Below are 20675 nucleotides of genomic sequence, written 5' to 3'. Positions count from 1 at the left end.
CGGACTGGGCGTGCGTCGAGCTGCTGCACCGCGTTGACAGCGCTTCATTGTTTCTTGGGGGGAAGGCCGTGTCCGAGTACGCCTGTCGTGCCAAATTTCTCGTGCCGGCCACGATCCTCGTCGCCCCGCTCAGCACCACGCACGCGTGTTTCCATCACATGTGCAACCTCCCCCAGGACGACAAGAAGCAAATCAAGTTGTCCCTTGTCAAGCACAACCACGATGACCGTGTCGTGCTGATGCCCACTGCACGCAACGTGTTGCGCCCAGAACTGGAGCTTGATGCCAGGCTTGAAGACGACGTGGAGAGCGACTTTGGCTTTCAGATGCCTGGGCACCCCAGCGGCAAGAGCGTGTCTGCTGCCGAGCTCTCGTTGCTTTTCTCGCCCCTGGACCCCGTCACACGACGCAATATTGCTGCAATGAAAGTCCAGTGGACAGCACCTGCTCAAGCCCCTGCTGCTGGTGCTCCTGCTCAACATAGTCCTGCTGGTGCTCCTGCTCATGCTTCACATGCATCGGTTTCCCCATGCTGCGCATACGGCACATGCTCCAGCTCCGCATGCAGGCAGTCGCAGCCACGATTCTGGGTCCGCTGAACCGATGCAGGTCGACCAAGCAGAACGCACGCCTCTCTCTGCTCTTTGTGACCGCCCTTCTTCTTCTGTTTCGCATGCAGGGCACGTGCAACCTCCGCATACAGTCAGGCGTGACTGCGCTACTAGGTCTGCACGAGCGCCGCAGACTCCTCCTGGCCGCCCCTCTGCTCAACAAGCAGCCTCCGCAGGCCTAACCGAACTTGTTCAACGACCGAGGCCGATCCTGATGAAGCGTCTGTGGGCAAGCATGTGGACAGATCCCCCCGAGGCAATCAAAGCTGAGCTCGCATGGCACCCCAGGCCTAGAATTCTCGCGTACCGTTGGCTCATGAGAGCCTGCCAGCCCTTGCAGTTCACACCCCTGCGGGTCTCACGCACAATCCCAGCCGCTACTCAACCGCCCGACAACGTGTCCGCAGAGTCGACCCAAGCGCCGACCGAACTGTCCGCCGAGCCGATGGCTTCGATCCCCGCCACTGCCCAACTCGTCTGTAGAGTCGACGGCTTCAATCTCAGCAGCTGCCCAACCGGCCGCCAAACTGTCCCCGAAGGCCTTGCAAACTGTGCAGGAGTTCCTTCAGCTCTATGACAGGAGGATCCCGATCAAGCTCAATTCGCCTGGGATAGATGCGTCCGAACATCTACCAGCGAGTCAAGTCTTGAAGCCATTCGTCGACAAGGGCTCTGAGTGGATGTCCGCTGAAGCGCTTGACTTTTGCTTCGGGCGCCTGCAACAAGCAAACATTACCTCGCAAAATGGGGTCAAAGTCACCTTTTGGGTATGATGTGTGTGTGTGTGTGTTAAGGTTGGACCGCGGTTGCTTGATTGCGGAGAGCGGTGACTCACAGCATGAGGTAATCGATTGCCTAAGCAGCAGACCTTCAACGCCAACGGGACTGCTGACATGGACAGATCACTGCGAGGTCACTCCAACCGAGAAATCAGGTTCTCGGAGTGCAAAGATTCATTGTCTGACACAGTCGCTGCATCGGAAGATGGCCTTGTCATCTTTCCAGCGAATCGAGAGCAGCACTGGTTCCTCGTTGTGCTGCATCGGAAAACCTTCACCATCCGCATTTTTGAGGGACTGAAGAAACTGGCTCTCGACCTTGTCGAAATTGTTAAATCGTTCTTGCCGGACTCGACTGAATGGAGCTTTGTTCCCGAGCCGGGTTCTATCTACGGGCACCAAGGGCCTGGCCAGACGGAGGAACCTCCTTGGACTTGTGGTTGGCTCGCCTTGTGGATGGCCGAGAGGATTGCACGGCTCGGCGTGTCAGCAGAAGACTTGCAGGCATCCACGTCTAACCCGTGGCCGTGGGTCCCTACCGATCCACCTCCGCCCAACGTTGGTCAACCTTCTAGATCTCAAGCCGTACCTCCCTTGTCGCTCCTGATTGCCGAGCATGTGCGGTTCAAGTGGCTCGCTGATGCCGCCCGCTGCTGGACACCGCACGTAACGAAGGCTTGAAGGGTGTTTAGTCCGCTGCTCTTGTGTTTTATTGTTTAATTTATGTATTTAATTTTATCTATTCCATATGGGTACGGTTTTAGACGATTTAGCTAGCGTAGACAGACGGAGTTGGTTCAGCAAAACTAGCTCGCCGAAGGAACATGATTCTAGGGGTACAACATTGGTTTCATGCCTCATCCTGGATAGCCACGTAACTAGAATTGATGATACTATCGGTTACATGTCATAGACCTGGTCTGAAGCACGATCTGTTTGAGGTAGATCAGCTTGAAGAGACAGACTCAAGCGCGAAGAGGAATTCAGCGCAGTCAAGTTTCTGCCACCAGCCAGTGCTATGGACTAGGCCCACTAATCACAGAAAACGATAAAATACTGATAAACATGGATGGGGATGGGATCTTGAGGCGTTCATGCACCCCAAAGCCGCGGTCGAGTCACGAAAAGCAAGTCTCATCCCACGACAAGAAGCGCAAGTACCAATGGCCACTAACGGCTATGATTCAAATGTAAATTATCTGACAACACTTTTAAAACCTCGAAACTTGTTGTATCACGGCAGTGGTGGTCACACGAGGAGCGTCAAGAAGACCATTTGCACGATTCGCTAAGTCGGCTTCTATCAAGTGGAATCGGTCGGAACAAAAGCAAAGCAACTCTAACACTATTGGTAAGTATTATCACGTACCGGTGGCAGCATGGACGGCCGGTAAAACGACCGGACACTCGATCCATGGTTTTGCGAGTTGGCCGAAACTTTGGCCTCCTCCCACTCCGCATGATTTAGTACCACATCCGCCCCTCCGCAGATGTGATGTCTAATGCACGTGAGAAGCAAGAAAAAGTTACAATATCAGAGATCGGACGATGCTGGACAAAGATCGAGCACCCGCCAAATGGGTCATTTCCGACCCTTCGTGATCCACCCTCCAGATATCACCGCAATTCCGCATCAATGATTTAGACTCTAGTACTAATTTACTGTTGTCTGGTAAAATATTTCATGGATGCGACTCGGAAATCGCAAGTTAAAGCCCGTCGAATGTTTGGTCGGGTGCATCAACTAGAAACCAACGATCACTGTCCACGCGCGATATAGAGCGGATACTATAGAGTGTATAGAGTACATTGATATATGGCTGGTCAAGCTCCTAGGTGTCTACATGGCTGGATACGAGTGCGAAGCCAAGTCGGACGCATCGTGCGGCACCTCACTCGCCATAACGGTTTTCAACTCATCAGACATTGAACAATCGGAATATGTATGGATTACACGGACAGAGCTGGTGAAAGGCATCGATCTCGGGGCTAGCAGGTTTTGGACGAAATTCGAAAGGCCGATTCAGTCTTCGTGCTATCGAGCGCTACCGCCCGACCGATCCCGGATTCATATACACCATGCCAAGCGCTAACTTTCTATACTAGAGGTGGCGCTAACGGGCTGTCCTAGTCGGCGCCCTGAGGGCTCGTGGACGGCTGTCCATATCCAGCAGTCGGACACTGCCCCAGGCCCGCCCGTTCAATGGAGGTACCAGACCCATCTACTAGATTTTTAGAGACCATAATATCGGCGGTGGGTGCGGTCTAGGCCGAGATCGAGCGGTCGGCTTGGCCGCGACGGACCCGAAACCTGGTGCGGCCTCCAGCGCTTCGCTCCTGGCCGTCTCGCACATGATTCTATATCTAAAAAATCGGCTCATTCCAATGGTGTACAGTAGAAGGGGCTGCAGTGCCGTTTTGAGGGACCTCGTCACCAGCTGCGACACGCAAAAAGGGGGTATCCGTACACGACGATGCAGGTGTCCCCCGTCCTCGCCAATGCAGCCACGGGGTGCTGTCAGGTCATGTACAAACCTGATGGGGTCAGGGCGGCGGGCGGTGGTGCACAGTGGCCTCAGTGAACTGGGGAAAAATTCCCATTGCAAAATGTATACCCGCAAGTTTCCTGGTGAACTCGATATCTCAGACAATTCAAAGATGTACTAGTACCTATCAAAAGGGGCTTCCGTGTCCAAAGCCGGGTGAGGGGGGTGGGGCGCAACTACAAGCTTGACAGTGGCCTTGGATTTGGTCATTGAAACCTCAAGTCGCTTCTCGGTCCAAATCCCTGTGGGGCCAATCCTCCCCAGATTCCACCAATGCATGATCGTATACTCTGGCTATCAATAATACATGGCAAAATTACGGCATGACCATCGGACAGGTCGAGAGGAGGCGAACTTGTTGCCGACCCGGACGTATTCAATTGATCGTGTCCCCTGCGATATCCTCGCAACCATACGCTTCCGCTTCTTGTTTCTTCCAATCTACAGGTATCAAAAGGTGTATGGTCAAGAGGGGAGCGACAGTGAATGAAGCCCCTCGAAAATTTTCAGGGTCTGGCAAAAAAAAAAACAAAAAAAAAAACAATCCAGTCAACCCCTTTGGGCATTGAAGCGCGAAGATCTATGGAAAAGCAACCGCAGTCAGACCTCATGAAACCAGATACCTGGGTGGACACTGGAGAATTGAGATGATGAAGCAGTGGAACTAACTCCTTTTGGTCTTTTTATATTCTCGTTTCACTTTTATTTTCCTTTCCATTCGGTTTTTTTTTTTTTTTTCGTTTTCGTTCACTCTTTCGCCAGCAAAAACAAATGGCTTCGCGCGTTGCAGCTGCACAACAGTCGCAGCAACTGCAGCAGCAAACAGAGGCTCAGCAGCCCGCGTCCATGTCCTCGCACCGGGTTGCAGACCTCTACTCGAACTGCATCAAGTTGAGCTCTGAAAATGTAAAGCGAACAACAAGCCGATATTTCGTCTCTTTTCGCTTCTGCCCGTTTCTCCTCTCTCCGCGGCTCAATCGGATAACTTCCGCCATGACATTAAAGGCAGCAACCAGTGCATGCTAAAGAACAAAGTCAGCACGCTTGTGAATAAGAATCAGAAAACCCAAAACTCGGTCTCGGTTTTTGGCGGTTTATTTGAAACACAACGGTTTTTTTTTTTTTTGAAACAGTTTTTTTTTTTTTTCAATTTGAAACTTTTTTTTTTTTTTTTTTTTTTGCTTGTTGCTTTTCAATGCAAAATCAGAATTGCAAAACTCACTCATCTTTGATCGTCTTTTTGGTTTGCTATTCATTCGTTGACAGAAAATCACCCAAAAGAACAGTTGGGAATTGCCGTTGATCGACTACATTACTGCGGTGCTCGAGTCTCAGAATGACGGCGAAATGACCAACTTCCAAGCCGCCAGCTGCACACTCGATGCAAGTATCAAGATTTACTCGTACCGTGTGGATTCCATTCACACTGAGACATACAAGGTGCTTGGAGGACTGACACGCAGCAGTGCCACAGCTGGTGAGTGGTTTTTGCAAGGGCCGGGTCTTTGTTGCATCACTCTACAAGCATACCTTTGAATGAAAAAACCACACAAACACAATGTTCATTGCCCTTGTGTGCTTGTTGCTTGCAAAACAGAGGAAACTGAGGAGGGAGACGGCACCAAAGCACGCAAGGTATGAAATTTGAACAAAAAATTGAGCGAGCTGGCGTTGGAACTTGTTTTCCTCACTCCATACTGAACTGCAACAGGCGCATCGAAGTGTCAACACGCTGGAGACGAATGCTGCAGCCCTCAATGTTAAAACCTTCGATATGGAGTTTGACGTTGATCCGCTGTTCACCAAAACGTCCGCTTCGTTTGACGAAGGTGGTGCCAAGGGCCTGTTGCTCAACCATCTCTCCGTCCGCAATGCCTGCGAGCTGATTTTCGACTCTTCGGACTGCGTCGATGGTCGCGGCGACGAGGCCGAAACCGAAACGGAAAACCGCTCTCCCAACAGCACCATTGACATTAGCGATCTCAAAGGTGAACTGTTCATTTTGTTGTTGCGCTCTGGTTTAGCAAGATCGCTCATTTCATTCAAGCTCACTCACTTGTGATTAACTACGTACTTGTCTCTGTACGTTTCGTCACAGCCTACATCGCGGCGGACAAGGACTTTGATAGCCGCGAGATTTGCTCGGCCTTCACCAAATTCGAGTTCCGAGGATGGGTGCCAGGCGATGCAGTTGGTGGATTGGATGCGTTGCAGGGTGCCGACCGAGCTGGTGACACGGATTTCCTTGCCGAGGACTTGCCAACGCGACCGATGCCGGACGACGACCGGAATGACGGATACGCCGACGGCTACGACAACGACGAGGACGACTTTACCAATTTCAGCGACGCTGAAGATGTCTATAGCGAGGTCGGCCAGATATTTGCCGCACATCAGTTCATGAACGGCACAGACGCGGCGAGCACTGCAGGCTCAATCATGGTCAGCGCCGACAGCACGGACGGCGATTCACTGTCCGTCTCCAGCGCAGGTGTGTCCGGCCGCCCCAATACTCGCGCAACGCTTGCGCTGACCATTGGCAATGACAACGAGTATTCGTACTTTGATGCTTCTGCGCTCAAATCCTGGACGGGCAACAACCACTGGAAGCTCAAGACCACTCCCAAAGGTAAGTTCTCTATGTCGATGCAAACCAAACTACAATGATGCATCCCTCCATTTACATTCGACAATTGGGAACTGACTCTCACGCTGGCAAATGTCCTGTACAGACGACGCTGCTTCGATTGCTTCGGACTCGAGCAAAAAGAAAAAGTCGCGCAAGGAAGCATTCTTGATTGATTTTTCGAGCACCAAAAAGGTCGATTGGGCAGTTGCACTTGGGAAGAGCCGCGCTGCAACCACTCTGTCCAAGCCGACTGTGGACAAGTTGACCACGGCTGCCACCACGCTGCCCGACGACGTCCACTACACCGTGGACAAGTTGTCACGGCTGTTCCTGAAGCCCACTGTGCTCGTAAGCAAAATGAAACATGCAGCAACGAGGCCTGGTGAATGTGTGTGGTGGCTCACTGATTGAATGTGTAGGTCAAGTGGAACGCTGCCGCAAAGTCTGCAGCAAGCAATGTGCCGACAAATGACGATCAGGTCCATGAGAATGACTACGACCAGCATCACGACAACGACGACGACGATGACTACTACGGTGATGATGGTCCATCGTATGACGACGCCAAAGACGACGGGCACATGCTCAACAGCAGCGCAGGCAATGTGACCAACAACACGACGTTTGGCCTGTTCAACACATCCATGACCGCAGACGAGACATTTATTGCAGGAGAAGGTTTGATTGATCAGCCCCGCCGCGTCGAGAAGATTTCCATCAGCTACGCCAAGGCAGCCAAGCGCGTGGACGTAAGACGCCTGAAAGAGACCATGTGGTCACGCCTCGAGAAAGAGGCACATGTTGTTGACAAGCCCACCAAAACCCAGGAGTCTGACGAAATGGTAAAGTTCTGCGGAGATTGTTCGTTTGCGGGTTGTGTTTGCGGAAAATTGACGCTGACTTGTGTTTTTTTTTTTTTTTTTTTTTTGTTGTTGTTTTTTTTTTTTTTTTTTTTTTGAATCGCTGACACCCTGATTCCCACCGCTAATAGCCTGTGCAGTCCTTCTCAAGCCTATTTGGTGAGCTCGCGGCTCCGTACCAACAGCAGCTCAAGACGCAGACGTTGCAACAGCAAGCAAACAGCAGCAGCGGTCTCTCTGTGGCAATCTGTTTTGTTTGCCTATTGCACCTGGCCAACGAGAAGAATCTGGCCATCGACTCGCAGCTGGACATGGCTGACCTGATGGTGGCGCGCTAAACAAAAGAGGGGAGCTAGCGCAAGTGGACAAATGTTAATGCTAATCAAAGTTGGAATGTACATGGTTTTGTGACGGTTGTGGATGCTGATGAATGTTGCTTCCGTTGTTGTGGTAGAATGAAAGAGAATTGGTGCTACTCAACAGTTAGATGTTTTGACAAGTTGAGAGGGGAAGTGAAAAAATAAAAACACACAAAATAAAAAAACCGAGCATCAAATCTGAGACCACAAAAGCACTCGGATTTATCGACCAGTGCGGGTGCGCTCCATAACATTGCGGCGAGTGTCGCAGATGGACTGTAGTGAAACAACAAGAACAGGAAGAAGTGCGGTGAGTGACAAATAGAACGAACGTTCAGCGTTGAAATGGAAATGGATTTCTTACGCAGCACTTTGACCACAAATCGTAGTTGGGAATTTGCTCCCAGCCCTTGGCATCCAGCTTGTGGCGCTTGTAGCAGCAGCCACCAAAGCAGTAAGTAAACACAAGCACAAGGAAACTGGCAATGGCAGAACGGGAAAAAAATAAATAAATAAAAAAACATGAAAAGTGAGAGCCACAGTGCAAACAACAGATTCACAGAGTGTGTGCAGCAGCCACTTCATCATCAACACTTACATGATGACAAAGATCGCAAAGCCGCTCAAGCTCGAATCCGAGCCCTCGCCTTCCACAACGGGGCAAGCAACAATCGAAGCCCAGAGGAAGTGGTAACCGCAGTTGGATTCGTCGAGGAACTGAGGGCGGTTGATTTGCGACGAGCACTCAAAGCGAATGTTGATCGAGCGAGCAATGCCCTTGCACTTGGGGTCGGACGAGTACACGGATCCACCGGTCATGTTGTAGTTCAGCTTGCCGTTGGCATCAAAGTAGATGCGGCCGGTCGACGAGATACCGAGCGAGCGCGAGTTGACATCAAGAACGCCAAGGTTGGGGTCCGTGTCCGACCACAGGTGGCAGGCGCCGGAGGTTGGGGAGCACTGGGAGATGGAGGGCTGGAAGTCAAGGCCGTTGATGGGCTGGCCAACGTTCAGCACGAACGTGCCGTTGGGCATGTTGACCACCCAGTTGCCGACCAGCTTGCGAAGCTTGGAAAAGTCAAACGTTTCGCCGTTGGTGCTGTCGATCGAGAGGTGGTACCCGGTGCTGGTGGCGGGCGAAGGGAGCTGTGTGCAGGCATGCTTGGTGGGCCAGTCGACCTCGTACACGCAGTGGTCGTCTTCGTCAACGTCCTCGGGGCCATCGAGGGAGTGCGCGCGGGGGTCGCAAATGAAGGAGATGATGGTGCTGCGAGCACCAGAGCTGCACGCCGTGCCGCCAATCGTCTTCATCATGATGATGCCCGAGTCAATGTTTTCTGTTGTGCGGTGTCAGGAACAAGTGAAGCAAAGCAGGCAAAGGGGGGGAGGTTGAGAGCAAGTTCTTTTTTTTCTTTTTTTTTCTTTTTTTTTTGAGGAAGACACAAAACAGACAAACAAACAAAAAAAAAAAAAAAAAAAAAGATCAAAACCGACAACTTCCCAGCCAGTGGTTGCAATGACTCTCAACGACAGCGTATCAAACCCACCAGACTGCCCACAATTTTTCGCTCCACTTAGAGCAATAGGAAACAATCACGCATGGCCACGCTCACCATCCTCGTCGGTCGTGCTGAGTGACAATCCAAAAAGTGCTGACAGCATTGCCGCTTCAAAGCGAAACCCTCACGTGGCCGTGCTCACCCCCCGCCACATCCACACTGATACTCGTCGTAGTGAATACGAGTGTGTGGACCCTTGTGCGCACTTTTCGGCCCGTTGTTTGTCGTTGCTTTTTCCACAGTGCGCGTGTGTGGGTGTGTGTATGTGCAACTGTGGCAGAATGAAACTCACCAACGTAGATGCCGCTGTTGTAGATCTGCGTGCCAGCAGAAAAGTTCTTGTGGTTGCTTGCACTCTGGCAGGCATAGCTGTTTGCGCACTCGACGGGGAGCTCGGGGTCTGCAGTGACGAGCTGGTCGCAGACGTTGAGGTAGTACGAGGTTGTGCCGGACGCGTCCTTGGTCGAGTACTTCCAGTTCCTGACAACGAAACCAAAAACAAAAGAGACAGAATTTGATGGGGGAGAGAAAGACAGGTGAGCCACCATGAGCGCTGAAGGGGAAAAGAGAATGAAACCGAAACCAAGCGATACGAAATGTTCACCAAGTGGCATTAGAAAAGGGTAGGCATGGCTGGCTACTCTCCAGTGAATCAAGTCAGCCAAATTTTTTCCCCATTAACGCACATGACTCGCAAAAAAAATAAAAAAAAAATAATAAAAAACAAAAAAATAATGCAAGAATCGAGTCAAAATTGCAGTGAAAACGAAAGTTGTCGAATGCGATGCGAGGAAGCGAATGGCGAAGACGCGGCGAGCGTGGCGACGGCGGAAGGCGGTGAAAAAAGGGGGGAGAAAGAGAGAGAGAGGCGAGAAGGGGAAAAAAAACACAACTGACTTTGCGTTGTTGAACGCGACGGCCGCACGCAGCGCAGAGAGATCGACCTGGAGGCCCGTCTCCCAGTCAGCAAACTTGCAGACATTGACGGACGGAGTGGCGGCGGCGGCGGCGGCGGAGAGCTGCTGGGGAAGGGCGTTGACGGAGGAGGGTGCTGCGACAATGGCAACGGCAGCGAGCGCAACGAGAGCGAGCAGCATCCTCGTCATCGTCATCAAATACAAAAGAGAGAGAAAGAAAAAGAGAGATAAGAAAATAAAAAGGAAAGACTGAATGAATGGATCAAGATTGAGATTGAGATTGAATGGATCAAGCTTGAAATTGAAACGGCGTTTGTGTGTGAGCTCCTGTGTCTCAGTCAAAGGGGGAGAGATCCGACAAGTAAAGACAGTGGTGGCCTTATTGTCAACAAGCAGTCTAACGCGACACGCTGTGATCGACTGATCTCTGTCAGCAGGTGGAGATTGGCGATTTGCTCCAGTGGTCGAGCATTCCCGTTTCCTTAGAACTCCCATCCCTCAGCTGCAAGCTCTCAGATGAATACTCTGACCGAGCTGATCTGAGCTGAGCTGATCTGATCTGATCCACTTTGGTTTTGCGTTTCAGTCTCCAAAATCGTTACAAAAAAGGCTATTCAATGGCAGATTCAATGGATCCGAGTGCGACGACGACGGTCGCATCCGACGCTCAGCCAGCATCTGCATCAACGAACGCTGGGAACACTATCAAATCAGAACCAGCAGAATCTGAGACGTTGAGCCACTCCGCAGCTGCTGAGACCAAACCGGGCGCCGATGCTCAACCCAAATCCGAGCCCGCCGATGCTGCTGACGCTGCTGACGCTGCTGCCGCTGGGCTGCCGGACGATGCAACGCTACGTGCTGCGATTGCCGACATCCTGGCTGCATCGGACTTGGACAGCGTGTCGTCGCGCGCAATCCGCAAGCAACTCGAGCAGCAGTTTGGCGTCAAGCTCGGCAGCCAGAAGGACGCCATCGACCAGATTATCATGGAGATCATCATGAGCGCGGAACCAGCCGAGGGTGCGCAGGACGACGATGACGACGACGGCGAGCAAGACCAGGACGACCAGGAAGACCAGGAAGACCAGGACGAAGATTCAGAGATCGCTGCACCGGCGAAGGCTGGCAAGAAGAAGGCAGCCAAGAAGCGCAGCCATGCAGAGTCCGAGCAGCGTGGTCGGGCCGACGGAAGCGACGTCGATGGCGGTGAAGACGAGGACAAGGACGAAGCGGATCAAAACGAGGACGATGATGATGATGATGCAAAGCCCGCCAAGCGAATCCGACTCGACAGCGACGCCGATGGAACGCCGACGAGAAGTGGATCGAGGCGTGCAGCGTCGTCGTCCGCAAAGAAGAGCCGGGCGAAAGGCTCGGGCAGGCACAAGAGCGCAGAGACGGTGGACAGCAGCGACGACGAGAGCTCTGCTTCGTCAAAGCCGGCAGCCAAGCGCAAATCTACGGCAACCAAGGCCCGTGCAAGCAGTGCCGATTCCCCACAACGTGCACGAGGTTGGGCTGCATCGAACAAGGATATGGAACTCTCGCCAGCCCTGGCAGCCCTTGTCGGAGCACCTCAGGTAATAATCGATTTCGTTTGAATCCGTATCTGTCTCTCTGGGCCTCCTTTTGTGGCACTCACTCGCTATTACTGCTTCCGTGGATAGATGGCACGCCCGAAGGTCGTTTCAAAAATCTGGGAAATAGTCAAGGCAGAGAACTTGCAAGACCCCGACGACCGGCGTTACATTCGCTGCAACGACGCCATGAAGGCAGTCTTTGGGTCGGCGCGTGTGCACATGTTTTCGATGAACAAGGTCCTGTCCGATCATATTTTCAAGAACGGCGAGACCACTTCGACAAAAAGCCGCGTGAAGGAGGAAGAGAGCAATGATGATGAGGACGATGAAGACGATGATGACGCTGAAGCAAAGCCAGCGGCGCCCAAACCCAAACCCAAAGCCCCAGCAGCAAAGTCCGCTTCTCCCAAGCGTGCTCCTGCAGCCAAGCCTGCCAAACCGGTTGCTGCCCTGACACGGGTAGGGGATTTTGGTTGCGAGCAAACGAGGCCCTTTTCGTTTCGTTGTTTATTGACGTGTTCGTTTGTTCGTTTATTCATTTGTTTGTACGCACATCTAGCCGCTCACAGACGAGGAACTAGCTCGCCAATTGCAAGCCGAAGTCAACGGTGGGCGTCAACGACGCGCTGCAGCGCCACTGCCTCGGAAACCGGCAGCAGAAGGCAAAAGCCGCGGCGGTGGTGGTGGCTTTTCAAAACCCGTTGGTGTTTCGCCCGAGCTGGCTGCATTGCTGGGGGCGTCTGAGGTAACATTCACCGGAGGGAATTATTGTTGTTGATGGACATTTTTGAAATGTTTTGCTTTGCTGACGTTTCTTTTTCGACTTGCATTCCAGCTGCCGCGCTCGCAAGTCATCAAAAAGTTGTGGGTTATCATTAAGGAACGCAACTTGCAGGATCCGACAAACAAGCAGTTCATTTTGTGCGACCCTCAGTTGGAAGCAATTATCGGCAAGCCGCGCGTGCAAATGTTCAAGATGACGCGGGAAATCGAGCGACACATCCATCCGCTCAGCAAGGAGGCTATTGCTGCGTATCGTGCCAAGGCCGAGGCCAATCCAACGACCGACGGTGCACCCGACGATGACGATGCGCCGGAAGGCGACGGATTAGACGAAAGCGCGGATGGCCCGACCGCCGCAACCGCAATGGATACGCAATGAGGGTTGTTGCTGTTGGTGCTGTTGTTGTGTTGTTATTGTTGCCGCAGTGTTGTTATGGTCGTTACGTGGGTTGTATGACAATACCGTTCGTTTCAGTTCGAATCGAAGTCAGTCCCTTTTTTTTGTTAACAGTTTTGACAATGAGTTTTCGCGGTCTTTCGCTTCTACGCGCGCCGGTTTTACTTTCTAGGGCTGTGCGTGCACCGATTGCACTACTCTATAGCTCTGGGAGTGTATCCACGCGACGAGCGGCCTCGGGATCGGCCACGACGCCTCCAGTGTCCAACCAGACCATCTCGCGTGCTGCATTCACCGAGTACATCACCGCTCGACGGCTGCTCGATGCGTCTCATGTAACTGTCAATGCTTTTTGAGCTTGGACTCGTACAAATGTCCAACGTTCGTGTCGGTCGTTGTTCGGTTGACTGAGTTTGCATTGGGTGCCAACGTACAACGTGCAGGCTGCCCCGCTGCTCGAGACGGCCGCCGCGCATGGCCATACAGACGCACTGCACATTCTAGCACTCGACATGTTCAAGGTTGAGTCGCGAGAGTCGCTGTTCCGGTGAGGATTTTGCGAGACCATTCTCAGTTCAGTCAATGTGTAATGTAAACTCACTCATCTGCCATGTTTGAAATGCTGGTTTTTGTGTTTGGTCTGTGGAACAGTGGATATCAATTGTTAAAAGCATCGGCTGATCTCGGACATGCATTGTCGCTTTATCTGCTTGGATGCAGCCATCTTGAAGTAAGAATTCCGAGCGAGACTGACATGGAGGTTTGTTTCGTTGGACTCACCGAGATTGCTGTGCAGGGTCGATATAACATTCCGGTAGACTATGAGTTAGGGTATTCTATGATTCAGGCTGCAGCTGATAGGGTATGGGTCAAGCCTTGGTTAATTCTTTTGGTGTTGGCTTTTGTTCATCTCCGTTTCATTTGGATTTTGGCCAGAATCTGCCGCAAGCCATGTATCATGTGGCTGTAAAGTTGCTTGCTGAATCCGCGCAACCGCCAGACGAAGCACGGGCTCTCTCCATGTTGCGAAAGGCTTCAAAAGTAGGTTTATGGAAAACCTCTTTGTGGGTTGTTTTTCCGCTGACTCCAGATTGTTGATTCTCATGATTTTGGCCTCTGCTTTGGTTGTTCGTTGCTTCAGATTCGATCGGATGCGTTGGAGCGGATTCGGTGTGTATTGGGCTTGCATCTGCTAAGAAGTGAGTGCCTTCGTGACAATCGAACTATCGCCAAACCATCGCGCTTGTCTAACTATTGCTGAAACCCTTTGTACATTCAGAGTGGTATACGACACCAGAAGAGGAGCGAACAATGCTCGAAATGGATGCGTTGAATGAGGCCCTGCCGCTGCTCCACGCGTTGAAGCATGGTGGCGGTCCTACTGCATTTGTTGCGGCCGCCTGGCTTGAGCATATTGAAGAAGATTTGCTGGCTCTTGATGACTGATGCTCGAGTCACGCAGCGTTCCCCTCGTTTCCAAAGTGGTTGATATTTAGTTACAAGAACATTTGCTCGTCTCCGTTTCTAATCCACCTTGTTTCTTAGTATTGTGATCCACACCTTCTTCTTTGTTCTCAGTTGTTATTATTCTTTCTTTTTTTTTTCCCCGCTCAGTCTCTTCTCTTCTGTGTTCTGAATGGCGTATTTCGGCCATCCGCCTTCACTGTCTGTCGACGGCCAGTCGCCTCCCCAGCACCCTTCACAGCAGCAGCAGCAGCCGTACGCGCTCCATCCGCAGCTCCAGCACCTCCATCAGCTCCACCACCACCAACAGCAGCAGCAGCAGCAGGCAGCCAGCAGCAGCACCAGCACCAGCAGCAGTCAAACGCCGCCCGTGCTTTCCTCCGCCGTCGCAGCAGCCGCAGCAGCAGCCGCAGCCGCTTCCGCTTCTCACTCTGCTTCGTCATCATCGTCATCAGGTAAACAAACAAACAAACAATTCACAAACAAACAAAAGAGAGTCGTTTTTTGTTGGTTTGTTCATTGAACGAAAAACGCTGCTGTTTTTTTTGTTTTGTATTACAGCGGAAAAATACGAAAAAAAAAAAAAAAAAAAAAAGCCAGGTTTTTTTATTGCTTTTTGCTTTTTGGCGCTTTTTTTTTTTTTTTTTTTTTTTTTTTCATTGACTTTTTCCATTGACTTTTTTCATTGACTGTTTTTTTCATTGACTTTTTCATTGACTTTTTCATTGACTTTTGAGCGTTTTTTCAAAATGCAATGCAAATGTTCGTTTTGTGCTGCTTTGGCTGACCTCTGATGGCTGACCTCGTTGACCTCGTTGACCTCGTTGACTTCTTTCTTGTTCCAGGTCCGTTCGACGACTTGGCTGCTGCGAACGCCGCGGCGCGCTCGTCAATGCAGTCGCCGGGAGTGTCGGGACGACCCGCAGATGGCGCTGCTGGGAGCGGGGCGGACGGGACGGCGGCCACGGGGCCACGCAAGCGCCGCAGGGTCAACAGGGCCTGCATGTACTGCCACAAGTCAAAGGTTATGTGTGACGATGGTAAGCACATGCATGTGTTGCATTGTATTGCATCGTATATGTGCCTGTGTTGATAGATGTGAGCCATCTTTGGCTTGATTTTGTCGCTGTTTTCTGCTCTCTCACTCTTTCTGCTCTCTGATTTCTGATCGTGCGAAAACAGAGCGACCGTGCAGCCGGTGCATCAAACGGAATATCGCTCACTTGTGTCGAGACGACGAGTTCCAGCTCGAGCACACGCAATACAATGACCACTTTTCACAACAAGGCGAGCAGCGCAACAGCATCAAGGCACAACAAGGTGCGTGTGAAAAACCCAAACGTTGTTCCTTCTCCCATTTTTCAGCTGCGACCAGTTTTGTTCTTACTTGGCTGTTGCTTGTTCGTTCTCTCTGTTTCCTATGCTTTTGTTTTTTTTTGGGGGGGGGGGGCCGCCAGCCGCACAATTCTTGTTCCCCGAAGTCCCCGTTGGCTCGATTGGACGGGCAGATCTCGTTGACCAACAGCAGCTCGAATCCGAGAGTGCTGCGCCATCCGTGTTCTCATCGGCGGCAGATCCAACCCAGGCAGCAGGGGCGGCCCCGATGGATCCCAATGGGCACGATCAATTGTTTGCCAGTATAGATCTCGGCTTTGCCAGCACACCAAAGACAGAGTTGCTCGGCAGTGCAGACCCTGCCCTGGTTCTTGCCGCCTCTGCAAACCAGTCTGCGGCCGCTGGCGAGGCGCGCCCCAAAATTGCGTCTGGCTCCTCTGTTCGCGCCACTCGCTCGTTCACTGCGCAATTCCGCGACCCATTTCAACCAGGTGTCTCGCCATTCTTTGGCGGCGTGCTAACGGGCACTTCGCACGATGCTGGATTGGACCCGGCCATTCCTCAGGACAACAACATTAAAGCACAGATTGCCAGCATCAATCGGTGCGTTTGTCGCGTTCGCGCAGATTCTACATTTCTGCGTGCTGTTTGCTTTCTGGTGACTGATTCTATTCGTTTTTCTCACTCACTCGTACTTTGTCGCCCTGCAGCGTGGACTCGCAACTCGCAGTTCGAGCTCCCATCGATGCCGGTGCGAGCGCTGTTGCTCGTAATCCTGGCAAGGTGTTTAACTACTTTAACAGCTTGACGTCTGTGCGCAAGTACATTTGTGAACGGTATGCAAGCTCTATTTGGCTTTCTGTGGTCTGTTGCTGTCGCTCACTGCGCGGTGCATGCTCTGCAGGCTAACTCCCGAGCAATTCCAAGCCATTGAGGATTTGCTCGAGCCGGTTCGCATGCAAATATTCGAGACTCTTCTCACGCTCGAGTACAAGGACCTGGTCTTTGTTGAAGAAATGTTTGATCGCAAGATTCTGGCAAGTCGGATTTCGCGCATGTTTCGCTATTCGTTGGGGGAGTGAATGACTGGTCTAACTGGGGGTTTTGTTTTTTGGTTCATTCAGTTTTACAAAAAGTACTTTGATGACATTGGAACACCCTCGTGCTTGTGGCGTCGCACAGGAGATGTTGCTTTGGCCAATGAAGCCATGTCGGAGCTTGTCGGACGAAGTGGCAAAGAGCTTGTATCGTCAAACTTTTACAAGGTATGTTGCGCATGGAGGGTTCTTTGAAAAGAAAAATTGCTGCGTTCTATGGACTGGGCTGGAATTGGCTCACTATTTCCATTCTTGTTTGGCTTGTGTGTCTATTCTAGCTCCTCTCCAACTCCACGCTTTACGACTACATTATGCAAATATCTATTCCACTGCTGTCGGCCAACTCTGCTCGAACATTCATTGCTTCAGTAGTGTTTGTGCGACCTGACAACACTGAGATTCTTTGCAAGGCCTCCTTCACTGTCAAACGCGATGTGTACGAACTGCCGCTGTGTGTTGTTGGCAATTTCTTGCCAGTCAATGTGACAGAAACCAATCTGTTGCACAGCATCCGAATTATTTGAGTTGGACTTTATGGTTTATGTTGGCGAGTGCACATTTTGTTATTCTCATTCGATACAGGTATTTTTTTTTTGTTGTTGTTGTTGTTGTAAAGTGCATTGCCAAGCTCCCCTGCAATGTGATACTGTCTCTTGTCCAGGGGGGTCACTTGCGTGTGGTCGAAAAACCCGAAAACGCGCTCTGCAATCCAGAGGTTGCCGTGCCAGAAGAAGTCGACGCGCGAGCTGCGTCCTTGGAGCTTTGGGTGGCCGGGCCACCGCTAATGACAACAAATGCTTGCCCAGCTTCTTGCATCTTCTTGTATGTCGTTTCGCGGGTATGAAGTGGTGTGTCGCCCGCAGCCATCTGTTTGATGAGCACCTCTTCCTCCAGTTTGCGTTGGCGCTTTTCCTGCTTGTTCTTGCCTGGCTGGATGCCGTGGAATTTGTACGACAGGTGGTTGAAAGCCTAAGCACATTTCAAAAGCAAAGAGAGAGAACAAAAAAGGAACAATTCAGCAAACCGAGACAAGCAGCCCAAAGCAGCAGCAACAACAACAACAACCAATTTCCATACCTCTTTGGTGGTCATCGTGCGGCCATTTTCATCAACATAATCAAGAGTAAACTCTGGCGCAGGCATACTGAAAGGATCTGCTTCCCGATCGCGCTCGGGCGGGCGATCGTTGCGGTCGCGATCGGATCGCGAGTCGCGCACATCCCGACGATCTCGGCGATCACGGTTGCGTTCCGCTTCACGCTGTCGTCGGATTTCAAGCTCAATCTTTCGCTCCTCCTCTTGATCCATGCGCTGCTTGCCCTTGTCGCGTTGACGATCGGTCTCGACCACGACAACGCCTTGAGCTTTGCTTTCGTTTTCAATCATACCGCGGCGGGCCATGAATGCCAATGCGGCGCCAACACCGTTGACAAGAGAAGGTTCTTCGGTCAAAAAGTCTTGGAAATCGTTCTTATCGTCGCTCTGCAAGCAAGCAGGGGGCACCAACAACCAAAACATAACAAACCAAAAACCATGCAAGTGAGCCCGAATTTTCCAATGACCTCGAATACATCACGGATTGCTTCAAAACGAAGGTCAATTCTCACCTTTGACTCTTCCTTCTTGATGGGCTGAGTGTCCATGGCCTCTGCTTCGTCGTCGCCGACGAGCTTTGTCCGGCGTGTGCGATTCGCCGCAGGCACACCGACTGACACGATATCCATTGGAGCAGTGACACCGGCTGGTTGCTGTGCCTGAGAAACCAAAGCGGGGACAAACGACGCAGGCTTGGCCGGCTGCGTCTGTACGGGATCTGGCTTGAGATCGCGTGCACCAATATTCTTGACAAATTCTGACGTGGCCGAGAAAACCAACGAGCTATCGCCCGCACTGGCGGCGCTGTCTTCCGTGCTGTCTTCGGATTTAGGACGCACAGCTGGCACAGCAGGACCAGCCAGAAACCCTTCCGCTTGTTGTTTCAAGCGACGAGTGCGCTCGAGGGCTCGCGCCAGCTCGACCTCGCCTTCGTCATCCGCCACAAAGTCAAAGCTTGCGTCTGTGACTGGTTTTAGCGCTTGGAATTGGCCAGGCTCGGGCAGGCTGATGGTCGCCTCGGAATGCTCATCGTCGTCGTGCCGGCCTCGCTTGCGCGATCCTCGATCCGGTCCGCTCGCGCTCGAAGAGGTGTCCATGGCCTGCGAATTGTTGAGCAAATGACGCACAGTCACTGCGGGCTGCACGTCATCCTCGTCCTCTCCGTCTTCGCCAGACGGGGCTTTGCGCTTGCTTCGAACGACGCCAGAAGCCGACTGTTGCGTGGCAATAGAGTCGTCCTCGTCGTCATCTGCGTCCTGCGTCCTGTCGCGCGTTCTTCGCTTCTTGTGCTTCTTGTCTTTCGAGGGCTTCTTGAACGAAATCATCTCCTCTGGAGTGTAAAAGTCTGACACGCTCGTGCGAGTGTCGGAATCCAGCGACACTGCTTTGGCGCGCTGTTTGGCAAAAAACTCTTGCTCGAGCTTCTTCTCTGCGGTATCGGCACTGCCTTGCGCATCCAACACGGTGAGCTTTTTGAGTTTGCGATCGCCCTTCAACTCTTCCTCCCACTCGTCATAGTGTGATAGAAGGCCTGTGGGTGCGCCGAGGCCACTGTCGTTTCCGTCCTCGCCCACAAGCGGATTGTACCCGGGTCGCTTGCTGTTTGCCCGACGAATGGCGTTTTGCTTTGCGCGCTCGTGGTCTGCCATGTTGACATTCTCAAGAACATCCTCATTGTCATCGTCGAGCACGCCCGTGTCCTGCAACACGAGAACGGTGCTGCCTTCTTCAAAGTCCTCGACGTCGTGGGCGACTTTGAGACCTGCGAGATTGCTGCTGTCATAGCTTTGCGCACCCGTCGCAGCAGCTTTCTTTTGCGCGGGTTTGGGTTTGCTTGAGCCAATCGACGTCGATGCTTGCTCATCGAGCTCGTCGAACGCTCGCAGCCGAGCCTCCGCCGCCTTACGCTGCGCATCTTGCGCCTTCCTGCTTTGTGTGACCCACGATGACGCACTGTCGCCTTCCTTGTCTGCAGCGCCCAGGGTCTTTGTTCTGTCAAAGTGTCGATCATTCAAAGCGGGTGTGAGCAAAGAGGTTTGAACATTGTAGCTTGTCAATGCCCCTCTTGTTCAATGATCCGAGTGTTGTTTGTGACTCGTACTCGTCCACTTTAAGGGGGGATTGTATCCTAATGTACTGTCACTGAACTGAACTGACTGAAACGACGCTCGTTCGTTCGTTGCGCATTGAAACTTACGCTTTGAGGCTGTCTTCAATGCGACGCGCTTCCCTGTGCGCAGCGAGTCGCTCTTCCAGCGTCTTGGCGTCCTTCTCCTTCTGGATCTGCGCCTGTTCTTCGAGGAATCTGGTTTTCCACAGTCAAGCAAAAAGACGACAAAACCAAAACGAAAGCGCAAAAAACGGTGAGATCTCGTCCTTCCCCACTCTCTCCCCCGCGACCCTCGCTTGAGATCAGCAGTACTTGAATGCGGCAATGTCGCGACGCTCGTCTTCAGAGAGGGCAGGCGCGGCAGGCTGGTCGGAGGCCGAAGCGTCGTCGGCATTGTTGGCAGCCTTGAGCTTCAGCGGCTTCAATCCCAATGCAGCGCGCTGAGCGTTCGTCTCTTCGATCGAAAGCACCGACTCGGACGACATTTGTTGGACTGAACATGCATGAAGTGTGTTTTATCTTGAATGGAAGAAACAAATAGATGCGTTGAA

General features: G+C 52.1%; 7 protein-coding genes across 7 annotated transcripts; 5 read left to right on the top strand and 2 right to left on the bottom strand.

The window, feature by feature from the left end:
* Nucleotides 1-158: 158 nt before the first annotated feature.
* CAOG_09089 (hypothetical protein) lies at nt 159-793 on the top strand (the record flags this gene model as incomplete). Its single annotated transcript, XM_011272520.1, has 2 exons — nt 159-521; nt 680-793. The coding sequence occupies 2 exons, from the start codon at nt 159-161 to the stop codon at nt 791-793; spliced, it is 477 nt and encodes a 158-aa protein (XP_011270822.1).
* Nucleotides 794-4608: 3815 nt separating this feature from the next.
* Nucleotides 4609-7969, top strand: CAOG_07417 (hypothetical protein). The gene is made up of 8 exons (XM_004343226.2): nt 4609-4842; nt 5203-5413; nt 5534-5571; nt 5648-5924; nt 6035-6565; nt 6669-6913; nt 6985-7407; nt 7557-7969. Exons 1-8 carry the CDS (start codon nt 4708-4710, stop codon nt 7761-7763), a joined length of 2067 nt encoding a protein of 688 aa, XP_004343276.1. The 5' UTR covers nt 4609-4707; the 3' UTR covers nt 7764-7969.
* CAOG_07416 (hypothetical protein) lies at nt 7828-10502 on the bottom strand. Its single transcript, XM_004343225.2, has 5 exons — nt 10241-10502; nt 9636-9823; nt 8383-9121; nt 8149-8263; nt 7828-8060 (listed from the first exon to the last, which is right to left on the bottom strand). The coding sequence occupies exons 1-5, from the start codon at nt 10453-10455 to the stop codon at nt 8007-8009; spliced, it is 1311 nt and encodes a 436-aa protein (XP_004343275.2). The 5' UTR covers nt 10456-10502; the 3' UTR covers nt 7828-8006.
* On the top strand, nt 9846-13121 carry CAOG_09088 (hypothetical protein). The gene is made up of 5 exons (XM_011272519.1): nt 9846-9879; nt 10847-11843; nt 11931-12302; nt 12403-12588; nt 12679-13121. The coding sequence occupies exons 2-5, from the start codon at nt 10878-10880 to the stop codon at nt 13003-13005; spliced, it is 1851 nt and encodes a 616-aa protein (XP_011270821.1). The 5' UTR covers nt 9846-9879; nt 10847-10877; the 3' UTR covers nt 13006-13121.
* On the top strand, nt 13084-14594 carry CAOG_09087 (hypothetical protein). Its single transcript, XM_011272518.1, has 7 exons — nt 13084-13358; nt 13467-13570; nt 13675-13753; nt 13820-13885; nt 13960-14064; nt 14165-14222; nt 14303-14594. Exons 1-7 carry the CDS (start codon nt 13146-13148, stop codon nt 14467-14469), a joined length of 792 nt encoding a protein of 263 aa, XP_011270820.1. The 5' UTR covers nt 13084-13145; the 3' UTR covers nt 14470-14594.
* Nucleotides 14540-17504, top strand: CAOG_09086 (hypothetical protein). Its single transcript, XM_011272517.1, has 8 exons — nt 14540-14942; nt 15333-15527; nt 15670-15807; nt 15945-16425; nt 16533-16658; nt 16727-16859; nt 16947-17087; nt 17198-17504. The coding sequence occupies exons 1-8, from the start codon at nt 14660-14662 to the stop codon at nt 17441-17443; spliced, it is 1743 nt and encodes a 580-aa protein (XP_011270819.1). The 5' UTR covers nt 14540-14659; the 3' UTR covers nt 17444-17504.
* On the bottom strand, nt 17426-20615 carry CAOG_07412 (hypothetical protein). The gene is made up of 5 exons (XM_004343221.2): nt 20437-20615; nt 20212-20319; nt 18527-20006; nt 17997-18401; nt 17426-17888 (listed from the first exon to the last, which is right to left on the bottom strand). Exons 1-5 carry the CDS (start codon nt 20607-20609, stop codon nt 17586-17588), a joined length of 2469 nt encoding a protein of 822 aa, XP_004343271.1. The 5' UTR covers nt 20610-20615; the 3' UTR covers nt 17426-17585.
* Nucleotides 20616-20675: the final 60 nt, after the last annotated feature.

Source organism: Capsaspora owczarzaki (genome assembly GCF_000151315.2).
Source record: "Capsaspora owczarzaki ATCC 30864 unplaced genomic scaffold supercont2.15, whole genome shotgun sequence".
NCBI lineage: Eukaryota > Filasterea > Ministeriida > Capsasporidae > Capsaspora > Capsaspora owczarzaki.
Note: the sequence above shows the minus strand (reverse complement) of the source record. Positions and strands in the feature narration are given on the sequence as shown.

Bases quoted from the DNA above. Each gene is read 5' to 3' on its own strand.
- CAOG_07417 (XM_004343226.2), top strand. From the start codon at position 4,708: ATGGCTTCGCGCGTTGCAGCTGCACAACAGTCGCAGCAACTGCAGCAG. The intron at 5,925-6,034 runs GTGAACTGTTCA...GTTTCGTCACAG, and splicing joins TGACATTAGCGATCTCAAAG to CCTACATCGCGGCGGACAAG. The intron at 7,408-7,556 runs GTAAAGTTCTGC...CACCGCTAATAG, and splicing joins CCCAGGAGTCTGACGAAATG to CCTGTGCAGTCCTTCTCAAG.
- CAOG_07416 (XM_004343225.2), bottom strand. From the start codon at position 10,455: ATGACGATGACGAGGATGCTGCTCGCTCTCGTTGCGCTCGCTGCCGTT. The intron at 9,824-10,240 runs GTCAGTTGTGTT...TTTCGTTGTCAG, and splicing joins GTCGCGTTCAACAACGCAAA to GAACTGGAAGTACTCGACCA. The intron at 9,122-9,635 runs GTGAGTTTCATT...ACCGCACAACAG, and splicing joins CAACAGCGGCATCTACGTTG to AAAACATTGACTCGGGCATC.
- CAOG_09088 (XM_011272519.1), top strand. From the start codon at position 10,878: ATGGCAGATTCAATGGATCCGAGTGCGACGACGACGGTCGCATCCGAC. The intron at 11,844-11,930 runs GTAATAATCGAT...TTCCGTGGATAG, and splicing joins CCCTTGTCGGAGCACCTCAG to ATGGCACGCCCGAAGGTCGT. The intron at 12,589-12,678 runs GTAACATTCACC...CTTGCATTCCAG, and splicing joins CATTGCTGGGGGCGTCTGAG to CTGCCGCGCTCGCAAGTCAT.
- CAOG_09087 (XM_011272518.1), top strand. From the start codon at position 13,146: ATGAGTTTTCGCGGTCTTTCGCTTCTACGCGCGCCGGTTTTACTTTCT. The intron at 13,359-13,466 runs GTAACTGTCAAT...TACAACGTGCAG, and splicing joins GGCTGCTCGATGCGTCTCAT to GCTGCCCCGCTGCTCGAGAC. The intron at 13,571-13,674 runs GTGAGGATTTTG...TCTGTGGAACAG, and splicing joins TCGCGAGAGTCGCTGTTCCG to TGGATATCAATTGTTAAAAG.
- CAOG_09086 (XM_011272517.1), top strand. From the start codon at position 14,660: ATGGCGTATTTCGGCCATCCGCCTTCACTGTCTGTCGACGGCCAGTCG. The intron at 16,426-16,532 runs GTGCGTTTGTCG...GTCGCCCTGCAG, and splicing joins CAGATTGCCAGCATCAATCG to CGTGGACTCGCAACTCGCAG. The intron at 17,088-17,197 runs GTATGTTGCGCA...TGTCTATTCTAG, and splicing joins TATCGTCAAACTTTTACAAG to CTCCTCTCCAACTCCACGCT.
- CAOG_07412 (XM_004343221.2), bottom strand. From the start codon at position 20,609: ATGTCGTCCGAGTCGGTGCTTTCGATCGAAGAGACGAACGCTCAGCGC. The intron at 20,320-20,436 runs GTACTGCTGATC...GTGGAAAACCAG, and splicing joins CGCGACATTGCCGCATTCAA to ATTCCTCGAAGAACAGGCGC. The intron at 20,007-20,211 runs GTAAGTTTCAAT...ACACTTTGACAG, and splicing joins ATTGAAGACAGCCTCAAAGC to AACAAAGACCCTGGGCGCTG.